This window comes from Dipodomys spectabilis, unplaced genomic scaffold (assembly GCF_019054845.1).
Source record: "Dipodomys spectabilis isolate Male_0828 unplaced genomic scaffold, ASM1905484v1 ptg000158l, whole genome shotgun sequence".
In the NCBI taxonomy this organism is placed as follows: domain Eukaryota; kingdom Metazoa; phylum Chordata; class Mammalia; order Rodentia; family Heteromyidae; genus Dipodomys; species Dipodomys spectabilis.
In genome coordinates, this window is record NW_024870835.1 from 3,928,616 (window position 1) to 3,953,016 (window position 24,401).

Consider the following 24,401-nt stretch of genomic DNA (forward strand, 5'->3'; position numbering starts at 1 on the left):
TTTTCTTTTTGCTTATGTGATGCTGAGGAATCGAACCCAGGGCCTCATGCATGCAAGGCAAGTGCTCTACCACTGAGCCACCTTCCCAGCCCCAGTGCTATAGATTTTCATGTCTGGCGAAGGCCCACTTCCTGGTTCATCAATCAAATGGATATTAATATCTAAATAAAACTACTGGAAACCAGAATATAATGATATGATACTGAAAACGATAGAAAATAACTTCTAATTGAAAACAATGCATGCAGTGAAATGATTCTTCAAAACATGTTTAGCAGCAAACCCGTACTAGGATAAATATATTAAAAAGTATATTAAAAATTAATCCAAGAGAATGTTACTAAAAGAGAGAAATAAAGACAGGTAAATATTTGGGTCAGAGAAAAAAGCTCATATATTAAATCAAATAAGTAGTCATAATAAGAACTTACTGAAATTTTAAGTTCAATAAGTAAATAAATGAAACTCCAAATATTGTGTCTGACTGAGTCAGTTTGGACTGCTATGAAAAATGTATATGTATTGAGTGGCTGATAAACAATAGAAATTCAAAGTACACAGTTCTGAGGGCTGGAAGTCCAAGTTTAGTATGCCAGCATGGTTGGTTAGGGTGAAGACCTTCTGTGGACTTGCAGACTTTTCTGTGTATCTTCCTCTGTCAAAAAAAGGAGAGCCAGCTTACTAGCTTCTTCTTATAGGGGGCATCGATTTTACTTATGAGGTCTCCATCTTTACTTCCTAAATTACCTCCTAAACACTCAACCTTCTAATACCATTACATTGAGACTACATTTCAACATATAAATTTTAAGAAAACACAGATGTTGCATTTAGAAAGGCACACAGGAAACTGTCAACAGTGGAACCTCTGAAGAATCAGAGAGGATGAGAGGAGAATTAGTATTTCATTCCCTAAAGTTTTGTTTTTTAGAAATGTTCCCAATAGAAAGTGGTGCTGTGGCTCAAGAGGTAGAGTGCTCGCCTTGAGCTGAAGAGCTCACGGACAGCGCCTAGCCCCAGAGTTCAAGACCCATGACTGACAAAAGAAATAAAAAAGAAAAAAAAAAAGAAATGTTCCCAATAAGAACATTTAACTTTTTAATTCAAAAGAAGAAAATTATGATGCAGTGTTGTGCATACCTATTTATCTTGCTGAGTATTCTACAGGTATGGTACATTTCTGCCTGTATGAATCACAGTTTTATTTTTAATGTTATACTTAATATTGGTTATTGATTCATTTCTGAATTATTGTGATGATTATCTGCCATTGTGCATTTTCTTCTTAACAAGTTAGTGTTTGTATGCAAAAGAATTTATAGGTTTTGTCCTGGTTTTTCTTGCAAACAGCTACTTTCTAGGACCCAATAACTTAATTAGCTCTTTCAGACATTATAGTAAATAAGCACTTTGAGACCCATTCTTATAGCCTCATTGACTTGGCTATACAAGTGTACAATGCCAGTAAAGTTTTAGGACCCATTTCCTCCAGTGACTGTAACAGTTGATTAGTTCTTCATGTTCTTGCTACTGTTCTGGCCTGCCCCCAGCGGGTTAGCTTAATTATTGTTCTTCATGTGCTTTCCTGTTTAACATGGATTTTTAAAAACATAGATTTAAAAAACAGAGAATTTATTAATAGATTAAATAAAATAGATGAAACTATTTTCTCCACCTGGCAGCTCAGTCTCATATTGAAGTCTTGCTGCTCTCAGCCAACTAACTCCCTGTGGCTTGGGAATCTGTTATTTCAAGACTGTGCCTTACCTAGGCCTTCTTTGATACTTTTTACTTAATGCTAAAGTCTCCTGATTGCATCCAATAGTGACAATTTTTGGCTCCAGGAATTAAATGAAAGGTTTTCTATATGTGAAATACTAAAAGACTGTTGATTGATATGCTAATATATGCTTATATATTATATATGTAATCTCAATTAGGTACACCATTTTTTAAGTTTTTAAAAATTTATGTTTTTTATATCTTTCTACTTTGTCATATCTTAGGGCATTTAACCTATTCCTGCAAAATTCAACAGGGTTGAACATGGCCAATAAGCTCTCATTATGGTCTAGACAGAATCCCTTCCCCCTTTTTGACAGTGCTGGAGTTTGAAAAGAAACATAAGACCTCATTCTTGTGATACAAGTGCTCTACCAATTATTCATTCTCCCAGCACTAGACAAAAATCCTTAAATCGTCTTGAAATGTTTGTTTCCTACACTGTATCAGAGAACTTCTTCTTCAACATATTAATTATTGTTCTGAGGCCAAGGAGTTCTGTGTGCAAACACTATTTTGGTAAATGACATCAATTACTTTCAGGGGATATAAACTGAGTTCTACTCTGGTTACTCACATGCCTTTAAAGTGAAAACCATATATAGCCTTAAAACTTACTAGAAATAAAAGGAAATACTGTGGTAGACTCAAGTACATCTGTATCATCAAATAATGCTGATACTACCAGTAGTTTTATTTCAGGCATATTCTAGCACAATCTATATTTAACTACAAGGAACAATGGCTATTTCTTAGGAGACTGAAATTAAATCTGCAAAGAATCCATGAAGATCATGGGCAGAACTCTTCGCCAATAGTAGTCTTTGAAGAAGAACCCAAATGTGTTTGTCTGAGTTACTCCACAGAGAGCCTTGTATTTAAAACCCAATCCATAAATATTCTCTGAATTAACTGACAGACAAAACTATTCACAAGGATGACTTATACTTAAATATTTTTTAGATGGATCAACATACTCTTTCTTCAACACCAAAAAAAAAAAAAAAAAAAAAAAAGAGTCCTGAGGCTCTATGAACAAATAAAATAAAATAAACGTCACAATGGTAGAACCGGAATAAAGTAGCCTTACACAAGGAAATTCAAAATACTTTTCAATTTCACAGGATAAAAGTTTTGTTTAAAGCAGATTCCACCCATGAGCCATAAGACCCATGATAGGGGTGGGGTTTGTCTGACACTGAAAGGACTTCCTCTATTTACAACGATCATTTTAAAGACTTTTATATCCATTTTAATTCAAATGCACCACTTTCATAGTCATGTTAACCCTTTTATATTTAGATTTGATTACATCTACAAATCAACTTGAGTCATTCATTCTATTCTGCCTCCTATGTGCACCTGGTTTCTTTTCCTTTGCCCTTCCTAGTAGAATCCACTGTTGTACTTTTTCTTCTCATATATCAGTTAATCATAAAGAATGCAATAAAGTTGAACTATCACTTCAAGTAACCAAACTAAGAAACTCTTTCTTGTGCTAAAAAGAAAGACTAAAAGAGTTGTCCTTATATTGTTGTAAGGTAAATCATCCCAGAAGCCACATTTTAAAATACAGAATATTGGAGTCTTTATTGTACAGTTAACAGGCTGCAGGCTGCCAGTTGTTACAAAGGCCTGCAGCATGCAAATGCATTTAGCACAGCTAGGAAACATGCTAAAGAGGAAAGAAATAACAAGAACAATACCAACAAGCCAATTCAGCTCCAATGGAGAGTGGGACTGGGATGCCATGATGACTGGAGACGAGCCAGGAGACAGGACCAGGACATGACCACAGAAACACACATGGCATGGAGTCTAGTTTCTAGGCTGGTCAGGGCCTAAATAGGTTGGTGCAGGGGGCAGATCCTCAGGAAATTCCCAGTCCCAGGCACTAGACTAACAGATTCAGTAACTGTTAGGTTTTTAAAAAGAGGTAGCTGAGTAAGAACAGCAGCACGCAGGTGGTTTCCAGGTAAGGGGTAGGTTTACTCAGTAGGCTGGGAAAGAGAGAGAAAAGAGCTAGAAAAAGCAGAGAGAGCAGAGAGAGCTAGAAAAGAGCAGAGAGAGAGTTAGAAAAGAGAAGGGAGCTGGGAAAGAGAAGAGAAGGAAAAAGCTGAGAGCTAGAAAAGAGCAGAGAGAGAGCTTCTGAGCCTGGGCTAGGCCTTATCTAGGGTATGGGCGGAGAAAGGTGTGGCCACATCAAATTCAGATGTGACCTCAGCAGATGCAGATGTGACCTCTTCCTGGTGTCCCAGCTGCCTAGGTAACTGCAGGTACTGGTTGGAGACTTTGCTGTGAAGAGAGTGGAGTCTGCTAGCCATCCAGGAGCGGACCTTACAGTAACCTATCTGCCAAGTGCCTACCCCTGTCTCCAGGGGTCCACGCATGCCCATTACCTGTGAGGCAGGTGATGGGGGGGAGGGGTTTCCTTCCCCCAGCAAGAAGACAAGATGCCAGACCCTACCATCCACCATGTGGCCAATATGGCGCCGACCAGACCTGGCCTCCTTACTTCAATATATAGGACAGAAGCAAAATTCCCACATAAATTTCTTTCTTTCTTTCGGGGGGAGGGGGGGGTCCGGTTGTAGGGCTTGAACTCTGGGCCTGGGCTCTGTCCCTCAGTTCTTCAGCTCAAGGCTAGCGCTCTACTACTTGAGCCACAGCGCCACTTCCGGCTTTTTTTCTTTTTGCTTATGTGGTGCTGAGGAATCGAACCCAGGCCTCAGGCATGCAAGGCAAGCGCTCTACCACTGAGCCACCTCCCCAGCCCATCCCACCTAAATTTCAAACCTGTTTCTTTCCAATTATTCCTTATTACCATCATGATACACCATGCTACTGCATTAAATTTGGGGGATTATAAATGTCACTGGTTGGAGTATGAAATTCAAGGGTCAGGTCAGCATGATTGTTTCCCCCTCAAAAAGGACAGAATCTAAACAGTTGATGTTCCATTTCTTCTCATTTATAAAGGAAAATCTCAAATGAGATATGAAACACAATGTAGAATTTGCCTTTTCTTCTGTTTTCTCTGTCAGTGCCTGCCTTGACATCTATCTGATTTTGTGATTATTGATGTGGGTTTTTAAATCAATTCTATTTAGAATGTCAGAGTAGAGGAATATTGGAGTTTATCCAGTTCAGATCCTTTATTTCACAGGTGAGAAAACAGAGACTGTAAAGAAATGATATCTAGTCATTTCTAGTTAGTGGTTAAGAAGCCAAGTCCCTGATGCCTGAGCAGTTTGTTCTTTTTATGGTTTTCCAAGTCTTCACACCTTGCTAGGTCCATGAAGGGACAGAAGAGGTAATACTTTTCCCAGGTGCTACTCTAACAAAAAACAAGTTAACAAGAGAAAAGCACAACAAATTTACTTACTGAAGTTTCATGTGTGCTTCAGAAATTAGTACCCAAAGATTGAGGCAATGTTTTCCATTTTTATGCAAAAGTCGCATGAATAATGGACAGAAACGTGAATGTGTAGGATGTAAATGTGTAAAAATGTGATTGCACAAGGTGCTATGATATAGTAGTTTTAGACTGAACAGGGAACAGCATTAAGGGACCTAGGCCAGAGATTCAACTCTGGAGGGCTCCATCACATAAAGTACAGCCATTTGCCCCAGAAATCAAACAGAAAAGCAATGATTGAGGGACAAGAAAGATTTTAATCAATATGATTATTCTATAAAATGGAGATCAGGTTCTTTAGTCCATTCAGGTACTAACATGAGCTTTAATTTTAAACAATGGAAGAATTGGGACAAGATGTATAATTGAATACTCTAGTGGTCTTATCACAGTTTTGGTTCCACATGTTGGCTCCAGAGAAGTCTTTATTTATTTGGAAGAACAATTTGATTCTCATGAGATAATTGTTCATACTTGGAGTTGATCTCAAGATAGGGTGGTTAGTCTCTAAGGATCTGCTGTTCCTGGAATCCAAGATGAATATGGGTTTAGAACAATAACTGGACACTTCTAGGTGCCTAGAACAAGATGGTATAAAAGCTGAAAGTATGATGGTGTGGTTACTCTTATCTATGTGCCTTTACCCTTGAAGGAGGTGGGTGAGATGGGTTAAGTATCATCCAACTTTAGGTAAGCACTGCCTGAGTAATTAACATGCTTATGGGCAGAGCTGATCCAGTCAGGCCTAATGCAAAGGAGAAAGATATAAAGTAATAACAGAGATCCTTTAAATAGATGCAGAAACATTATTTAGTGAAATTGATGTCCCCTCATTATAAAAATACTCAGTGAGTTACAAATAGGAGGCAATTTACTCCTATAAAGACCATCCTGATAAAGACCTCCTGATAAAGACCATCTATGGAAAACTCAGAAGCAGTGTTGTACATAATACTAGGAGTCTCAATATTCATTCCTTGAAATTGAGAACAAGACAACTTTCACTATTTCTGTTCAACCTTGTAATAGAAATTTTAACCAGGTAACTAGGAAAGAAAAGCAGAGAAAAGACATTCTGATTAGAAAACTGAATTATTTACAAATAATATGATCTTGCATGTAGGAATCATAAGAAATCCTCTAAAATTCTCTTAAAATGAACTTTGCATTCAGCAAGATTGCAGGATATAAAAATATGATACAAAATTCAACTGTTTCTCTATGTACCAAATATGGGTAATCTAAATTTAAAATTAAGAAAGTAATCCCACTTACAATAGGATAAACCTCACAAAGGAGGCATAATAAACATGCTTTGAAAAGGCACAAGACATTATTGAAACAAATTAAAGGTCTAAATAAATTGGAAGAAATCCTTATTTGTGGATTAAAATACTTGGTATTATTAAAATAGCAATGCTCACCAAATTGACCTACCAATTCAATAAAATCCCTATCAAAATTCTACCTGATAGTTTTGCAGAAGTTGAAAAGCTGGTCCTACAATTCATATGGAAATATAACAGAACCAGAATGGCCAAATAAAAATTGAAAAAAAGCACTATTGCAGGAATGCACCAATGCTATTTCTTCTCCACTACAATTCGATTACAATTATTGAATTTTACATTTTAAAAAAAGAATTTATTGACACATGAATTATAATTCAAGAAAGGAATAGCCAAAACCTCTAAAAAATTTCCTTTCTCAAATATATAGCTATCTTCTTTTATGATTTCTATGGCCTTTATAATTTCTTCTTTTTTACATAAGAAATGTATTTAACAAAGTTTTACAGCACACAAGAGGATTCTGAAACACAAAGACTTGGAGAAAATAGTCTGTTTTATTCTGTTTAGTTTCAATGAAGAAAGCACAGCAAGGTAGAAATGTGATTGGACAAAAGGGTATGATCTGATGGCAATAGACTAAGCAGGAAGTCCCAAAAAGCCTTAGATTCTTTCTAGCCTCTGTATGTATTATTTCTTCCCCTAGATATGAAGTAAGATCCTCTTGAATGAAATTCTATGGCATATTTTAAGAGAAGGTAAGCCCGGGAACTTCTATAGACAGTTTTCACAAAGAAAGGCAGGAAGGTCAGATGGGCCTTCTCACTTCTGATAACTTTGAGGAAGACTTTTTTGAATCCTAACTAACTGTGTCTATGGAATCTTTTGTTGAATACAAACCTTGGGTTTAAAAACAATGGGTTGCCTATTGAAAATTTTTTAAGGTGGTCCAGTTTTATTATAATAATGGCATAATTTCTGAACCACTTTTTTAGTACTAGTACTGTGAACTGCCAACTGTAACACAAATATAGCATTTTTGTAATTTTGTATTTTACCTCTAATATCTTCAGAACTATTGGCTAATTCTCCCTTATGTTCATTTGATCAGTAGTAGAAAAGACAAAATTATCAAGAAAGCATTTATTTCATTTTATGTGCTATATCACCCACAAAGAATTGAATATAATGGTGTCGACAGTGCCGAATTAAAATATCCAGAAATTTTTAAAAATTGTAGTCAACACTCTAGACTTTGTCCCTTACATTGTGATATCATATTTATATAAAATTCAAAAGGTTGAGATGGGCATCAGTGGCTTATGCTAATCCTATCTACTCAGGAGGCTGAAATCTGAGGATTGTGGTTTGGGGCAGAAAAGTCCTTGAAACGCTCATCTCCAAAGCTGGAAGTAAAGCTGTGGCTCAAGTGTAGAGTGCTATCCCTGAATAACAACAACAAAAAGCTCAGAGACAGTGTCCAGGCTCTGAGTTCAAGCCCCAGAAACAGCATGAGTTTTTAAAAAAAGAAAAAAATTCAAAAAGCTACCCACTGAAACTGTTTTTCTCCAGCATCACCAATAAAATCTTTTTAGAAGCATTTCTAATTTCATTGATGTCAGTTTCCCAAGATGAAAGAGAAAGAAAATATCCAGTTCTCTTCAAAGTACTGCATTTTTCATTTGAAGGAATGTATTTCACATTCTTAACAGAGAAGTTGAAGCTTCATCAATAATTAGAATTTTACAGCAGTCTTGATTCATGTCTTCCAAAAGTAGCATTCTTATTTTATATTAGAAACAGCAAGAAATAAAATACAATTGGCCCAAAAAGATTTAGTGAAATAGTAAAAAGTGTTTTGTGTGTTTTCTTTTCTTAGTCTGTTTTCTGTTGCTAATGACATAGTACTATTGCCTAGGTAAATGGTAAAGAAAAGAGGTGTTTTGCTCACAGTTTGGATCTAGGTTTAGGGACTGCATCTACTTAGCCTTCCTGTTGGCAGAGCCCCAAGGCAGCCCAGCACATAGTAAGAGACAGGGCCCAACATACCATGCTCAGCTGGCTTTTATAGCCAATTCTCTCTTGAGAACCCATTAGTCCATTACTCCATCAAATCATTCATGAGAGCAAAAACCTAACAATCTGTTAAAGGTCTCAACTCTTTCTATATCATGACACAGATAAAGTTTCAAAATGAATTTCAGAGAAATCAAATCATATTCCAACTATTGAAGCGTTCTTTGAAATGAAATGAAACAAAAACAACAAAAAGATTAAAATGAAGGAGAGGATGTGGAAAGTGGTAGACGGTGGACAGTATGTATATGGCTATATATTATAATGTTCTTGAAGAAGATGACAGAACAAGAAATAGAAAAATAATCAAAGGTGTTTTTAACCAGAAATAAAAAATTGGAAATGGCATACTTTGTTCTTAAAAAAAAAAGGAAGAGACAGAGAGTTATAGCTAACAGTAGCTATAGGTCTTCACTGAAGCTTGGCAAATGAAAATGAAAACAATAGGAATATATGGTTCTCTAAATTAGCAATTCAAGGTGACAGGAAGAAGCATGGGACTAGGTCTATAGTTAGGTGTGGTATGTATTATAAAGGATTTGATTAAACTCTATTTATTTATAAAGGCAGCAGAAAGATTTAATAAGAGTTATCACCCATAAGCCCTCCTTTGCAAGAATGACTTTATAATTATACCCAGCAAATACGCAGGCAAGAATGGAAAATTCCTATTTAGAAAGAACTAGACAGAGGAAGAGAGTAGCTTATTCAGTGTACAACCAGGGCTAAATATGACTTTATTTTGTTCTAGGCAATGGGAGGAGGCATATAGCTGTTAAAATTAATAAACGCTTATGACTACAGCAGCAAGTCAACACTGTCATCAAAAAAATGATAAATAAACAAATACAAATGCAATCTTATTATGTAAATGAACAAAAGAAAGAACACAAGGCAGAATGAAAGTCATAAATATTATTGAATGAACTGACAAATTTTAAGATGAAGCATTTCAATTATAAATAAAATAAATAAACTAAAATTTAATTCCATATTAGAACAAGAAATGAAACATGCTGGGCACCAGTGGCTCTTGCCTATAGTTCTGGCTATTCATGAAGCAAGGACAGCCTTGGTAAAAAGCTTCCTGAGAACTCTATCTCAACCAATAGCCAAACTTAGTGGAGCACACTTATCATCCCACATATATAAGGGGCAGAGATTATGAGGACTGTAGCTCCAGGCCAACCTGAGCCAAAAAGTTCACATGGCCCCATATCAATAGGAAAAAGAGCTGAGCACAGGGGTTTGCACCTGTCATCCTAGCTACAATAGGAATGTACCTAGAATTGAGGCCTAGGTCAGACTAAACAAAGGTAAGACCTTATCTCAGATATAGCCAGAGTAAAAAGGGCAAGAAACATGAATCAACTGGTAGAGCACCCACCTAGCAATCAGGAAGCCTTAAGTACAAACCCAGGGAGTACCCAAAATAAAGAAAATAAAACCTAGGTTGGGGATGAAACTCATTGATAGAGGACTTGCCTACCACGTGGGAGGCTGTGAGTTCTATTCCCAGCAAAGCAAATAACAAAAAAGAATTAGTTTATATTTTATATACATATATATGAATCCAATCACATATTATAGAAATAAGACACAGTCACAAGAAGAGAACAAGTCTATAATGTACTTCTGACACACTTCACAAAGATTAGAAGACAATAAATTTGTGTTGTTAGGAAACACAAAGTTTATAGTGGATTTGTCATAGTTGTAACCAAAAAGTAATAGAGCAGACATGGAGAATGGGGCTGAAAAAACTGAGAACTTGATTGAAAGTGTCCAAATAGCTCTCCTCATCCGGTGAAGGGGCTGGGGGGGGGGGGTGGCGGGGGGGCTGGAGGATGGGGGTGGTGAATTCTGACAAGTTGCCACAGAGTTGTTCTGTGATGTTCTGGCAAGGCTGAGGCCCTGGGTAAGCTTCCTAAAAATCTACAAGCTGAAAAAATGAAACATGGTCAAACTTTTCACTTGCTCAGCTCTCATAATGCTGGCAGTCAAGCACAAATATTCTCGAAATGTACTGGGAGAATTCCCTTGTGAGGAAACGATCAGCCCAAGAGAAGTAATGTGCAGAAACTGACACTTGTGCTTCAGGCAGTGAGGGACTGAGTTCTCACCAGAATGCATTCGAGTAATGTCTTACCCAAGTAAGAGCTTTCCATTACAGTTTTTTTTTGTACCAGCCCTGGGGCTTGAACTTGGGGTCTGGGCACTGTCCCTGAGCTTTTATGTTCAAGGCTAGCACTCTACCACTTGAGCCACAGCTCCATTTCTAGCTTTATATAAATGGCTAATTGGAGATAAAAGTCACACAGACTTTCCTATCCATGCTAGCTTCAAATCTCTGTGATCCACAGATCTCAGCCTCCTGAGTAGCTAGGATTACAGGTGTGAGCCACTAGTGTCTAGCTTTTATGCTTTATCCTTAGTTCCTAACCATCAGACTTCCAGATGTTTTATAGAGGTTTATGATAAACAATAAACAACAGTAAAAATGGCACTTGTAGGAAATGGAAATTTCAGAAAGCAGAAGAAAATATACGAGAGACCATAGTAAATAGTCTCATTTATTCAAAACTATCACAGTGAAACCTTCTCATACTACACATCTGTGCTACTTCAAAAATGATATAATAAAAATATGAAAATTCCTATCCTGCCTCCTTCTGAGGCGGACACTGGCGATTTCACTCAAATAAACAAGAGAGTAGAGCAAATAAGAAAAAGGAAGCATAGAGAGAAAGAATTGCAGCACTTCAACCTAAGTCTTATAAGGGTTCATTATCTGTCAGCTGTTTTCTCATCTTGGTCTCCATTAAATGGGGGCGGGGGGAAGCAGAAAGAATGCCAGGTAGAGGAGACATAGCTGTTATTACTATCAATGAAGTAATTTGGGAAGGTGATAAGCATAGGTAACCCCAAAACCCCATTAACTGAAACTCAGTGTTGGGTCAGAGGCCCCCATATGGTTTCAGGATGCTAAGTCTTGCCCTCAACCACATCTACCACATGCATACTGGGATGCTGTGGGTGGGAATGCTCCAACTACACAATTGTCACCTCCAAGCTAGAAAAGATGACTAGATAGAGCCTCATTTGTTTCAATGTAATGAATTAAATGAAGCAACTATTTTATTTCAGCAATCAAAAAGCAAAGACATAACAGCACCCTCTTGCCAACTTATTCTACATTGGATTCATCAAAGGTACCTGGCTTCTTCTTTCTCAGTACTGTAAAATGTTATTTTAACTGAAAATTCCCATCTAGACTTAGGTAGAAGACCAATGTAGCATATAAAAGAAGCCACAAAGGCACCAAAACCAAGTGTTCCATGCTCACCTTTTAAGTGGGCTGCTCTGACTTGGCAACCTCTCTACCCATATCAGTTATCCTTATTTCCGTGCTGATATGGTTCTAGAGGTCACTCAGGAAGTCCCTGCTGGAACCAGGAAGACAGCCAAGGTTTGAGATACTGAATCCCTTGATGAAATCAATAGCCAGGTACTGCGCTCCTCTGAGCCCTCGCCTCAGCACTGTACTAGCTCTTGGTGCTCAGGAGCAATGAGGCTAACTAAGCTTAATTTTTGCTTCCTGGGCATTTAAGCCCTCCCCCCATCATGCCCACACACATGAAATCCCATTCCTAAGTTAAAAATATTCGACTTACATCACTTCTTGTCTCCTAAAGAGATGAGAAAAAAAATCATTTGGGCATGTAGCTTTAAGTGCTGGTCCAAAAACTGTTGTCAAAAGCAAAGCAGCCGGGACTTGCATTCCTCCTCCACATAGACACAGTTTTCTGCTTTTGTGGTTCTCATTGAACTGGAAGGGAAAGGCCACTGGCCAAAAGAAAAAAAAAAAAAAAAAGAATCCAAAAGGAGAGGAAAACAGTCAGCCCAGGTCTGGAGACCCAAGAACACGTTTATGGAACACCTGGGTTTTATTTTGATATTTATACCTATGATTTTTAAATAAGCAAAATAAGGAAATCAACAATTATCCTGGTTTGTGGGGCCAGTCTGAAACAGGAGACATCTTTAAGAACCACCTGAGTATGTAATCTCAACAGAAAAAGTAATGCACCTAACTCTTAATTAGGTAGTCATTCAATCAGGAATACCATAAAGAACCTAGTTTTTTGAGTGTCAGTTTCTTTAATAGGGGAATAGTGATAATCATTGTGATAGATACTAGATAGATACTAGTCCCCTTTATTTAGATTTCCAACTGGTCCTGGCACCAGACTCCAATCTTCTCTCAAACACATAGTGCAATTGCTCCCTTGCTCCCTTGAACACAGAGACTGCCATGTGATCTCAGTCAATGAAAGCTATGTATCTTGCAATCTAAAAGTTTACATTCAGGCACAAGAGCTGCAATGCAACAAAAGTTGCCATCTTTTCTACAAAGGCAGCTGTCAATGTTCTCAGCAGTGACTGGCACTTAGGATCAAGAGTGAGAATGGCACACAAAAGTCACAATAAGAATAAGGAAAAACCTTTCATCTTAAAACCCACTATAATTTCAGAGCCTTCTATTACTTCATCAAAACCTACTTGCCCTTCCTTGCATCTTTAATTCATCCCAAATAAACACATTAAATAAATGCCAAGCATGATGCTAGCTGCTAAAAATGTATGGACTGGTTTTTTATCTCAGAGCACACTTAAGAGAAAAGTCAGGGCTGTGAGGACTCTGGAAATTATCCCCAGTCCCTTTCTTGTGTTTAGCTTATAGTCAAGGCTAGAAAGTACTGTTTCCATGAATCTGAATCCTTTTCACATGACCTGAGTGCCTATAGATTTTGATAACAAAGAAATTAAAGATTGTAATAAAAGGAAAATGGAAAAGTGATATACACAGCAGAATGAAGAACGAGGTGGTTAAACTGACAAAGTGAAATCTGAACTCTTCATCTTGTCCCCAGATTGCCCACAACTTCCTGGCTTAGATCTCATGCTGTCTGTCTCTGTCTGTCTCTCTCTCTCTTTCTCCTCTCTCTTAAACCCTTTCTGTCTTCCCACTTCTGTTTTCCTTCTCTTCATGATAATTTAATAGATCTTTTTTGTTTCTTCTTAAGACTCTCAAGTAAAAATAACTATTGAAAAAATTGTTAATCATTGCTATAATCCCAAAACATTTACTTCTGAAAGAATTTTTTATAATTTCTATATGCAGAATATTCTATAATATTATATATTATAATTTCTAATGCAGAAATGTGGGTACACTGGCCTCATATCAGATGGGGACAAAGGGTCTCTCCAACTCTATTCTTTAAAAAAAAATATATAGCTGGGCACATGCTTTTAATACTAGCTACACAGGAGGCTGTGACTTGAGGATTCATAGCCAGTCCAGGCAGAAAGTCCATTGAGACTATCTCCAATTACCACCAGAAAACCAGAAGCAGTGCTGTGGCTCGAAGTTGTAGAGCACTTGCCCTGAGCACAAAAGCTCAGGGATAGCACCAAGGCCCAGAGTTCAAGCCCCAGGACTGCCAAAAAAAATTATTATCTTTAAGTAGCTGTACAATGGAGGTACCGTTTAACAGCAGCTTATGAATACAATGCATCTTTATCAGTATCACCCACTTCAACATTCTCACCTCCCTTTGTCCCACCCCTTCCCTTACTTTTCTTAATTTTGTGGCATATACAAAGAATTCTTTTTAATACATATTTTATTGTAAAGATACTGTACAAAGGGATTACAGCTACATGAGTAACATTTCCTATTGAGCAGCGTTACTCCCTCCTTTGATTTTACCCTACCTTTTCTTCCCTCCCCACTTCCCCAGCTCCTCCCTCCCCCAACAAAGTTGTAAAGTTCATTTTCAACATAGTGTCTTGTATATCTCATCTCCCTGACTTCATTTGTCTACCACCCTCCCCTTGTCCCAACACCCTTTGCATGTACTAATTTCCTGGTGCTTATTTTGTTGGGCTTTGGTCTAGTTTTCCTAAAAGATTATACTATTTGAGCTATCCATAGACTCTATTGTACTTTAGTTAGTTCATTTGTAAACACTTGCATAACATGCAACCTATTTACTTATAGATTTATAGGTACATTCTTTCTACTGCAAAAGAGGGAAACCATGCAACCTTTGTTTCCCTGGAGCTGGCTTACTATAATATAATTTTTCCAAGTCTTTTTATTTTCTTATAAAATGTCAAAATACACAAGTATTTTACTCATGGATTTTGTAATACATGAGTAAAATTCCATTGTGTATATATACGACATTTTCTTGATCCATTTGTCCATTGAGGGGTATCTGGCTGATTTCATATCTTGGCTACGGTGAATAGTGCTGCAACAAACATGGTTGTGCTGGTAGCCTTAGTGTAACTTTGCTTGTGTTCTATTGGATAAATGCCTAGGAGTGGGGTTGCTGGGTCATTGGGTATTTATTTTTCTAAAAGTCTCCAAAATAATGAGGTGGTTCCCTCTCCACCATCTATAGTTACAAATCTGTTGAGCTATTTTTGGAAGGGCTATAAGCTTAACAATATTGATTTGTTTGAAACAATTACAATGCAATGGTTTTTTTGGTGTTTAAACTGTCATATCATGATCAATGGAAGTCTATGTGGATCATTTCCTGAGGCTTTAGACACAATGCTAGTAGTGGTTGGTACTTTCCTTGTGTCCCATAGACATTTATGAATACAATGATGTGATGTCTGAGTAAAGCTAGGTATAAAATGGTTATAAGTGCAAAGTTTTAGAAGATCATGATGGACCACAGAGGCTCACTATAGTATTTTCTCACATATGTATATGTATATGTATATGTTTGAAATTTTCCAAGATAAAATGTAAAGTTCAGCCAATGACTTCCAACTAGAATTGTTACATCCTTAGTAGGGCAAATTATCTCGAATGCCTAGCTTTGTTGGGAGATACAGGGTTAATTTTAAGTTCCCAAGATTTACCTTGACTAAGCTGGAGTTACCTAGTAAGCAAAGGTTTAAGGACAGAGCTACAGCATAATTATAGACGGTAGGTTTTTGAGAGTCATAACCAACATTACAGCATCCTAAGAGAGCATGAAGAAACTTCGGAAAGGGTGAACAGAGGATGAAGGATAAGGAGAACGGATAATGCACAGATAACCCCAGAAACCTCATAAGATAGAGACCTCTTCAAAAGGCTGATAAATACATCTCCATCAGCAACTCTTCGGCCCAGATTCTTTCCTCTAATCCTCAACAAGTTTAACTCAATAGCTGGCTACCAAAGGGCTCTTGCCTTCCAGGTAAGGCTGGAAGGAGCACTAGATTGGGAGTCCTGAGGCAAAATCAGAACACTGTGAGGGACACAACATGACACGATGTCTTGGGTCTCAGCTTCATCGCGTAATGCAAGGTCAGTCTGCAAGCCGAAAGATGCTTCAGTGTCTCAACCGTGTACACCCAAAGATTCCAGAAGCCCTGGACAGGAAGAGCCTGCCCTTCAGGCCTGTGGCTTCTCAACGACGGCCCTCCTCACCATTACCCATTACACAGCCTCCTTCAAGCCCTGGCTGGCATCGTCTATTACAGATAAATGAAGAGGCGATGTCCAGATAGGCGACCCCAAAGTTGAAAGCACTTTCAAGCTCTGGGAATCAGGCGCATCCACAGACCTGTACGATCTCTCCTCTGCCTGCAAATCCTCACCCCCTCGTCCCCACTGCAGAGAAATCTCCTAAGAGGCTGGGCTGCGGGCGTCGCCTCTGCGCCCAGGAGGCGTGGAGCACCGAGGACTGGAGAGGTTGCGGAGCGCGCGCGCTGCGGCCCGGCTCGATCCAGGGCACAGCCGATAGGGAGGGGCCACCCGGGCCCCCGTAGCTCTCGGCGCCGCCGAGCGGAGCTGCCGCCGCTCAGTCTCCTCTCCAGCCCAGTGCCGGTTGCGGGAGCGCGGCTCAGCCTCAGCCAGAGCCACGGGGCCTCGTAGCCGGGGAGGCGGAGGCCAGAGGAGGCGGCGGACCCACGCTGCAGTTCCCCGGCTGGTTCCACGAATCCGGGTAAGTCCAAGCGGCTGCGCCTAGCCAGCCGCCAGCCCCGGCGGCGGTGGTCCCCCCGGATCCCACCCCGACCGGGGCGCCCCGCTGCCGCGCCGCAGGCTCACAGGTGGCTCCGCGGTGGAGCTGGGCGCCCCAGGCCCCGCTTGGACTTCGCCAACTCTCTCCGCTCCCCGTCGCCCATCCCGAGCCCCAACCTTTGCCATCCGTGCTTTCTGACTCCGGGCTGGGGGCTCCCGGGAAAGGCCTGATTGAGGGGAGGGTCGGGGAGCAGAGGGACGTTCCCCACCAGCCAGCCAGGGGGATGCGGACCCGGCGCCACCCCAAGTGTATCTTGCTCAGCTTCCAGTCTCTCCGATGGGGCCATCTGCCTTTACGTTTTATTTTCCTATTAACCCGCTAGGGAAAGTTTGGGACTACGCGAGGCAAAGTTGGGGCGCGGCTGGGGTCTCACTTGTGGAAGGGTTGATGGGGGAGTCGAGCGGTGGTGGGTGCCTTTGCGGGGCGAACCGAGCTGGTAGGGAGCCCTGGGTGCTGAGTCTGTCCCCGCCTGTAACCCAGGCCGGGCATTGTGACGGTCCGGAAGCGCTGTGAGTGGTTTAATCTTTGGTGTTAAGCATCTGACATCTGCAGCCAAGCAGGAATTTGATGGGTCAGGGTTATCTCAGCAAGCAGCAAGCAGCAGCAGCAGCAATATCAGCAGCAGCAGCAGCAGCAGCAAGAACTCAGCCTGCACTGACTTGTAGTCTTGCTCTGTTCTGGAAGCCTGAGCACCAGCTTATCTCAGTATTTAAGTGGCGTGTGCTTAATTAGTTCATTTTACACCTGAGGTGATCTCAGTGAATGTCTCTGAAAAGGAAATCATTGAAACAGGTGAAAAGAGGGTTTTTGGAGAATACTTTTTTTTTTTTTTAAAGTAATCTCGTTATTATCTATCGTGTTTAGATATTTTAACCTATCTCTTCCATGGAACCCTGCTTTGGATTTCTAATCTACTAAAGGATTGGTATTGGGGCTCTTTTATGACAGATTTTGTGGAAAGAAGTAGTGTTGCAACTTGACTGTTGTTTATGAAATACGCATTTGGTCTTGAAATAGCCTTCTTGTTTTGCTGCATTTGGGATTTGATTGGGCTACTTTAAATATGACTCTTTTTTTTTTAGCTTTTGAAGAAAACAGTATGAGGATGCTTTAAGGAAACAGCTTGTTTCTGTCACCAGAGCATTTTCAGTAAACTTAAATTTTTTAGAGGCTGCTTTTATGCATCTGATATGGAAGATACTTGTCATAAAAGAAAATAAGGTCCTTAGACATTTTGTGTGCAAGAAAACAGCATTACCTCCTCCTAGATACAACCCTCTCCCAATGACAGATTAAGTCAGTAAGTGTACCTACACTGAGAATTATATAATTGGACTAGAAGAAAATACAATGAAGAGTTGTCAGTTGTCAAGAACCTAGACAGTTGTGAGCAAAGTGGGATCCTTTTAGCACTGGAATATGTTATAATTTAAAGTGGATAAACTCATTTTCCTCCATAAATTTTTATACTTACACACATTTCCACACATAATGAGGTTAGTTACCAGAATGTTTATTTGGTTTCCCTATATATGATTATAAAGATGTACCTTGTGCCATTTCTTCCTCTGCGGGCACCTATGTTTTAAGGTATGATAAGACTATGGTATTGGGGTATAGCTGTGGCAAAGCAATTGTCGAGCATGTGTGAAGTTATAGATTTTTTAAATTTTTTAAATTATTCTTTTCTTTATGTGGTACTGAGGAATTGAACCCAGGTCTTCATGCGTGCTAGGCAAGTACTCTACCACTAAGCCATATTCCCAACCCCAGCCTGAGGTCATAGGTTTGATCTCTAGCATAACACACACACACACACACACACACAAATCACACACACACACAGTCAATCAATCAACCAATCAATCCTTAGTGAGGTATAGAGCAGTTAATAAACTTAGTTCTGATCACATGATCACATACAGGACAGGCCTTTATCATACCTGCTAAAGGTTTGTTTTTTTTTTCAATTAAAGGGATATAACTTAATGATTTACTTATCTTTGTTTTTATTTTGATTGAAGCATAAGTGACGAGAACTTCCTGGGAAGCCTAGGAACCACTGGAAGTGACCTACCATTAACTACTGCTCCTACTACTGTTAACTATAAGGTGAAGAGAAGTATGATAGAACCATCTGGCTGAGTCTGAGTGTGAAGACCATATATCCACCAGAACAAGGCAGGATGGAGCTGCACCAAAGCACTACCATCAGCCTCTTGGAGAAATGGTGTTTGGATGAATCACCACCTAGCTGCAGGAGACATTCTAATGTCAGAAAAAAACTGAAGTTCATTCGCATTGTAGGCCTCATCATAGGCCTGGTAGCCATGAGCACTGTCCCATTTACAGTCAGTGCCTTTTCTGAGACAGACACACGGAACCCAGAAGAGGCCAGTATTGTAAGTGGCCCTAGAGTAGCACGCAGTCACCATCAAAGAACTCTCTTAGATTTCAATGATGAGATTCGGGATGACACTCCCCAGCCTCCTCTTTCTCTGGAAGACAGATCTGATGATAATAATACAGAGCAGGCCCAAGGAGACTACCCAAAAGATATCTTTTCCCTTGAGGAACGAAGAAAAGGGGCCATCATTCTCCATGTCATTGGAATGATCTACATGTTCATAGCCTTAGCCATCGTGTGTGATGAGTTCTTTGTTCCCTCTTTGACCGTCATCACTGAAAAACTGGGCATCTCTGATGACGTAGCTGGAGCCACCTTTATGGCTGCAGGGGGATCAGCCCCAGAACTTTTCACATCTCTCATTGGGGTGTTCATTGCTCACAGCAATGTTGGCATAGGCACCATTGTAGGCTCGGCAGTGTTCAATATCCTCTTTGTTATTGGCATGTGTGCTCTGTTTTCTAGAGAAATTTTAAACCTGACATGGTGGCCACTCTTCAGGGATGTGTCCTTCTACATTGTTGATTTGATCATGCTGATCATATTTTTCCTGGATAATGTGATCATGTGGTGGGAAAGCTTACTTCTCTTATCAGCTTATATTGGCTACGTGATTTTCATGAAGTTCAATGTCCAAGTAGAGAAAGGAGTGAAGCAAATGCTAAATCGCAATAAAGTCGTCAAGGTGACTTCATCAGAGGCCCCAGCAAAGGTTGGTGGTGGTGATCTTTTTATTTGATGCTTTTCTTGATCATAGTTCTGAACTGTTATGATTTTGGGTATCTGAAGTTTTTGTAAATATGATGGTGGTTCTGGAATCTAGTGGGTAGAGCAGATTGGATTCTGTGATTTTTTTTTTGATAGCAAGATTAACATGTCAGTCAAAAACACCAAAAACATGAGACATTCTTATAGATGTGTCTACTACATTCCTCAGCTGCTTTCTTCAAAGTGAAAACATTTGTAAATAGTGGTTATGTAAGCATCCCAGAGCAGACTCCCCACTTACTTATCTTTTATTTTCAGGAAATAGACTTAATGATATTAGGAACAATTGAACTTGTACGGGAAGGTTTGTATATTCCTAACAACTGGGTTTTGCTTTTCAAATGGTCCTGTGATGATTAATAAGCCACATCTCTTTAACAATGTTTAAGGGAAGAAAGTTTGTTTTTATCAGAGCTGTATGTTCTGATCTCAGTAGCCTACAATCTAGCAACTATGATCATTAAGAGAGGCCATCAGGTTTTTTTTTTTCATTTCTTTTTATATTTTATTTTATTATGTGGCGTTAAGGATGTGAATCCAGGAACTTACACATTCCTAGGCAAGCACTCTACCACTCTACCACTAAGCCACACTTCCAGCTACATGATTATTTTTCTTGTTCCACAAAATCACATTTCATATCACGTGTTCAGGAACTGGCCAGTATTTACTGTGAGAAGAGCCACTAGCTAGCCTTTCCACCTGCCTGTGCATTGCAATGACCCATTTGAACATGGTCCAATGTATTTACACAGTTGAATTTGAGTGTTTTAATGACAGCAGTGACTATTCTACTGTTTACTTGCAAAACAGATTGGTAAAGAGCTTAGAAGAAATTGATCTGCAAAAATGTAAAATAAAAAGTAATGGATATGCAGCATCAGTAAAATTTTATGTGGTGTCATAATGCAGTTCTGATTCCTATCCTAACAGTAGAATGTCATTTTTGGATGTAATTTCAAACAGAAAACCTAAATGCATACACAGATTTCTTTTCATGATAGCCTCTAGGAATATTTTCCTATATATACAAAAATGGATGTTTGAATAGGAGGTAAGAGATTTTGTCCTTCAAAAGGAAAAAATATTAATTTAGCTAAATTTATATAATAATAGGCATAATATAGCAGTAGTAGTTCTTATTTGTTATGTGCAAAAGAGATGCATTTGTATTATATGGTTCCTAACATCTCTCAATGTTAGTTATTTATAAGAAATTATAGTTTTAAAAAGTCATTTATCAAAATACTTAGCAGCATGTATTTGGATATGACCACTGAGAGCTGAGGGCATTATACAGAGCTGTCACTGGAGCTCTGTCCTTGTTTCTTGTTCTACCCTAATAACAAAAAAAAACCAAAATGCTTCCTTGGCTTTTGGCCTTTTCCTCCAGCCTATTTGAGTGGTTTGCTATAGTTTCTGTGCTTTCTCCGATTCAAATCCTGGATAATTATCTATAAGTCAGGTACTGATTTGGTATAAGTAGCCTAAGCATATCAGCAGTAAAAAAAAAAAAAAAAGTCAGTGCTTTGTTGTTTTACTGCTCATTCAATGGAATTTCATTAAACTTAGACACCCACTTTGTTAAAGATTACTTTGACAGCATTCTTATGAAAGGAACTTACAGAGCATCCCAATATTGTACATAAGACTGCAGGAGGACTTTTGTGTTCTGATTTTGTGGGCATAGGGTGGGCAGATGTTTTCATGAATTGGGGAAATAACTTTTTAAACACAGGTTGCAGACTATTTTTAGTCAGTTGTGAATTATTTGTTGAAGTGATCCTCGCAGGGTTTTTACTTAATTAGGTGACTGTCAAGTCATTCTTCTGATCATTTACAAGTCAGCAATTCAGGCTGACATTTCTTAACAATTGTTAGTTGTTTGTGTTCATAATGCTGTCCTATGATTAATACTATATCTTTTAAACTTGAAAATTCTGAATATACCTAATTTTGTTTTTTAAATTTAATTTTATTATAAAGGTGATGTACAGAGGGATTACAGTTACATAAGTAATGAGTGCATTTCTTGTCAGTGTTACCCCCTCCCTTGTTTTCTCCCACTTTCTCTCTCACCCTGGCTCCCCTCCCCTCAAGTTGTAAAGTTCATCTCCAACATAGTGCGTTGTGAGTATAGCTGTTGAATTGTTTCACCTTTTGTCCTTTGTCTCACCATTTTGTTATTCCCATTCCCTTCCCCAAATCAGATAAACATATATACATGACACAGGGTAACAAAATCAAAAACAGTGACAACAGGGTATAAACCAAAGGAAAATGAAAAAAAGGAATAACTTCACCCAGTACATTAAAACAAACAAACAAAAACCCTCTTGTTTCCATATTTTGTAGTTCATTTCTATTAGCATCATTTTATACGGTGATATGTACATAGCTATTGAGCTTTTGTGATCCTCTGCTAGGACTATCCTGGACATATACTATTTATTACAAATGAGGAAAACCATGGAGCCTAGGTTTCTCTGGTTCTGGCTTACTTCACTTAATATGATTTTTTTCCAAGTCTTTCCATGTCCTTACAAATGGGGAATGTCATTCTTTCTGATGGAAGCATAGAATTCCACTGGGTAAATATACCTAATTTTTAGAAAAAGCATATTCATAACTGTTTCCCTGTTTTGAATTTTCCTCCAAATATTTATTGCGTTATTTTCTTCTTAACACCAAGTAATTTTAATTGATTCTACTACACCGTTATTGCTTCTTTTGGCATTTTTAACAAATAGAGTGGGAAGAAAGTTTTATTTTCCTGTGGTTATTTTTTTTAAACAGAGCTTTGTCTTATTGGATATTCCACAGTGGTACATTTTGGGGGGAGTGGTGCATAATAATAAGATTTCCTTCAGGATACGCCAACTGCCAATTCCAATTTTGAATCATAGCTGGAATTTTTTTTCCAGTCATTACTGCTTTTACTGTAGTTCTGACTTCAGAACTTTACAGAGGTTTGCTACCCAAGCTCTGATCTTAAAGTGTCCCAATAGGGATGGGCTTTTCAGTTTGCCTCTGACCCCAATTTGGAGGAATTGGTATTTCCTGGGTAACCCATCTTTGTCAGAAATATCTGTCATCTGCTATCACCGGATCCTGAGGGAAAAAGAACCGAAAGCCAAAACGGCCCTCAATGGACTCTGAAAGGAGAAGAATAAGAAGCAAAATCCTAAGCATGCTTTCATACAAAACCTGTTTTTATTGTCTTCTTTGTAGGGCACGGGAATTTAAAAAGGCAGAGGAACCACATTTTAGATATTCCTATGTAGCACATCAGTAGGTTCATGGACAGAATCATCACCACTGCTGAGTTCTGGTACTGTGAAATATCTCGCTAATGTCCTGCTTCATGGACAAGTTGAAAATCTTAATTTGGTATCATTATTGATGATATATGTCCTGAATCAGCTGAGTCATGGGAAAATGTGAGCTGACATTTTTGTTCTTGTTTTGGTTTGTACCAATCCTGGGGCTTGACTCCCTTGGCTTTTGTGCTCAAGGCTGATGTTCTGCTACTTGAGCCACAGCTCCACTTTTGGCTTTTTTCTTTTTGATGCTTAATTGGAGATGAATCTCATAGATTTTATTATGCAGACTGGCTTTGAACCATAATCCTCAGGTCTCAGCCTCCTGAATAGCTAGAATTATGAGCTAAATGAGCTACTAGCACCTGGCTCATAGTTTTTTAAACAAATATAGTTAAAGTAGTGTTAGTACCCCCTGTGTGACTTTTTGTTTTCTTTTTCTGTTTTTTAAAATTTATTTTTATTTTGAATTAGTTTTCCATTTATATTTCTATTTCTTTTCACTTTCTGTTTTTTGTTGTTGTTGTTGTTGTTTTTGGTCAGTCGTGGGGCTTGAACTCTGGGCTTGGGCATTGTTCTATTTCTTTTCAATGTTTTCAACTTCCCCTGTTTAGAAAGTGGTACAGTGTCATCATGAATGGTAGAGACATTTGGGGCTTTGACTTAGAAGAAAGGAAAGGCCCAGCTGTGTGCTAAGTCCATTGGCCTCAGAAAAGTCATTTAAACTCTTTAAGCATCAATTTCCTAAATGGAAAAAAAAAGAGAATGATAATACCTGTTTTATAAGGCTGAGGAAAACTACTAAATAAAAACATGAAAGTTAGTCATTTGGCATAATCCTTGGCAAATGTGACTTGTTCACGAAAGGTTAATTCTCTCCTTTTCTGTTTCATTCTTACATGCAATATGAGACTGAGTAAATTATGTGAGATTAGAGAATTATAAAGCACTCCTTGGAGGTTGCATTTACTCCAGAGGAACATTGAGAAGAGGTATTTAATATTTGTCGTATTCCAATATTCATAAACCCAGAGTGAATATACACAGTTTGCATATTACCATAAACTCCATTGAAGCCGCTAAATGCCTTTCTTTTTTTTGTCCAGAAATTTTATTTTGTAGGACTTTGCTTGGAATAAGAAAGGATTTTGGTTGGGGATTTAGAAATAGCAATACTAAGCAGAAATTTTTGCCCTTAAAGTATTTTTATATATAACAATTGGGGCTCTCTTCTTAAAACCT

At 38.7% G+C, this 24,401-nt stretch overlaps 1 protein-coding gene across 1 annotated transcript in view; it reads left to right on the plus strand.

The window, feature by feature from the left end:
- Positions 1–18,764: 18,764 nt before the first annotated feature.
- The window catches only part of Slc24a2 (solute carrier family 24 member 2), a 233,758-nt gene continuing 228,121 nt past the window's right edge, over positions 18,765–24,401 (plus strand). The window contains exon 1 of the mRNA XM_042692946.1: positions 18,765–19,783. Within this exon, the coding sequence (XP_042548880.1) occupies positions 18,851–19,783 (933 nt within the window). The 5' untranslated portion in view covers positions 18,765–18,850. The remainder of the gene's footprint in view (positions 19,784–24,401) is intronic.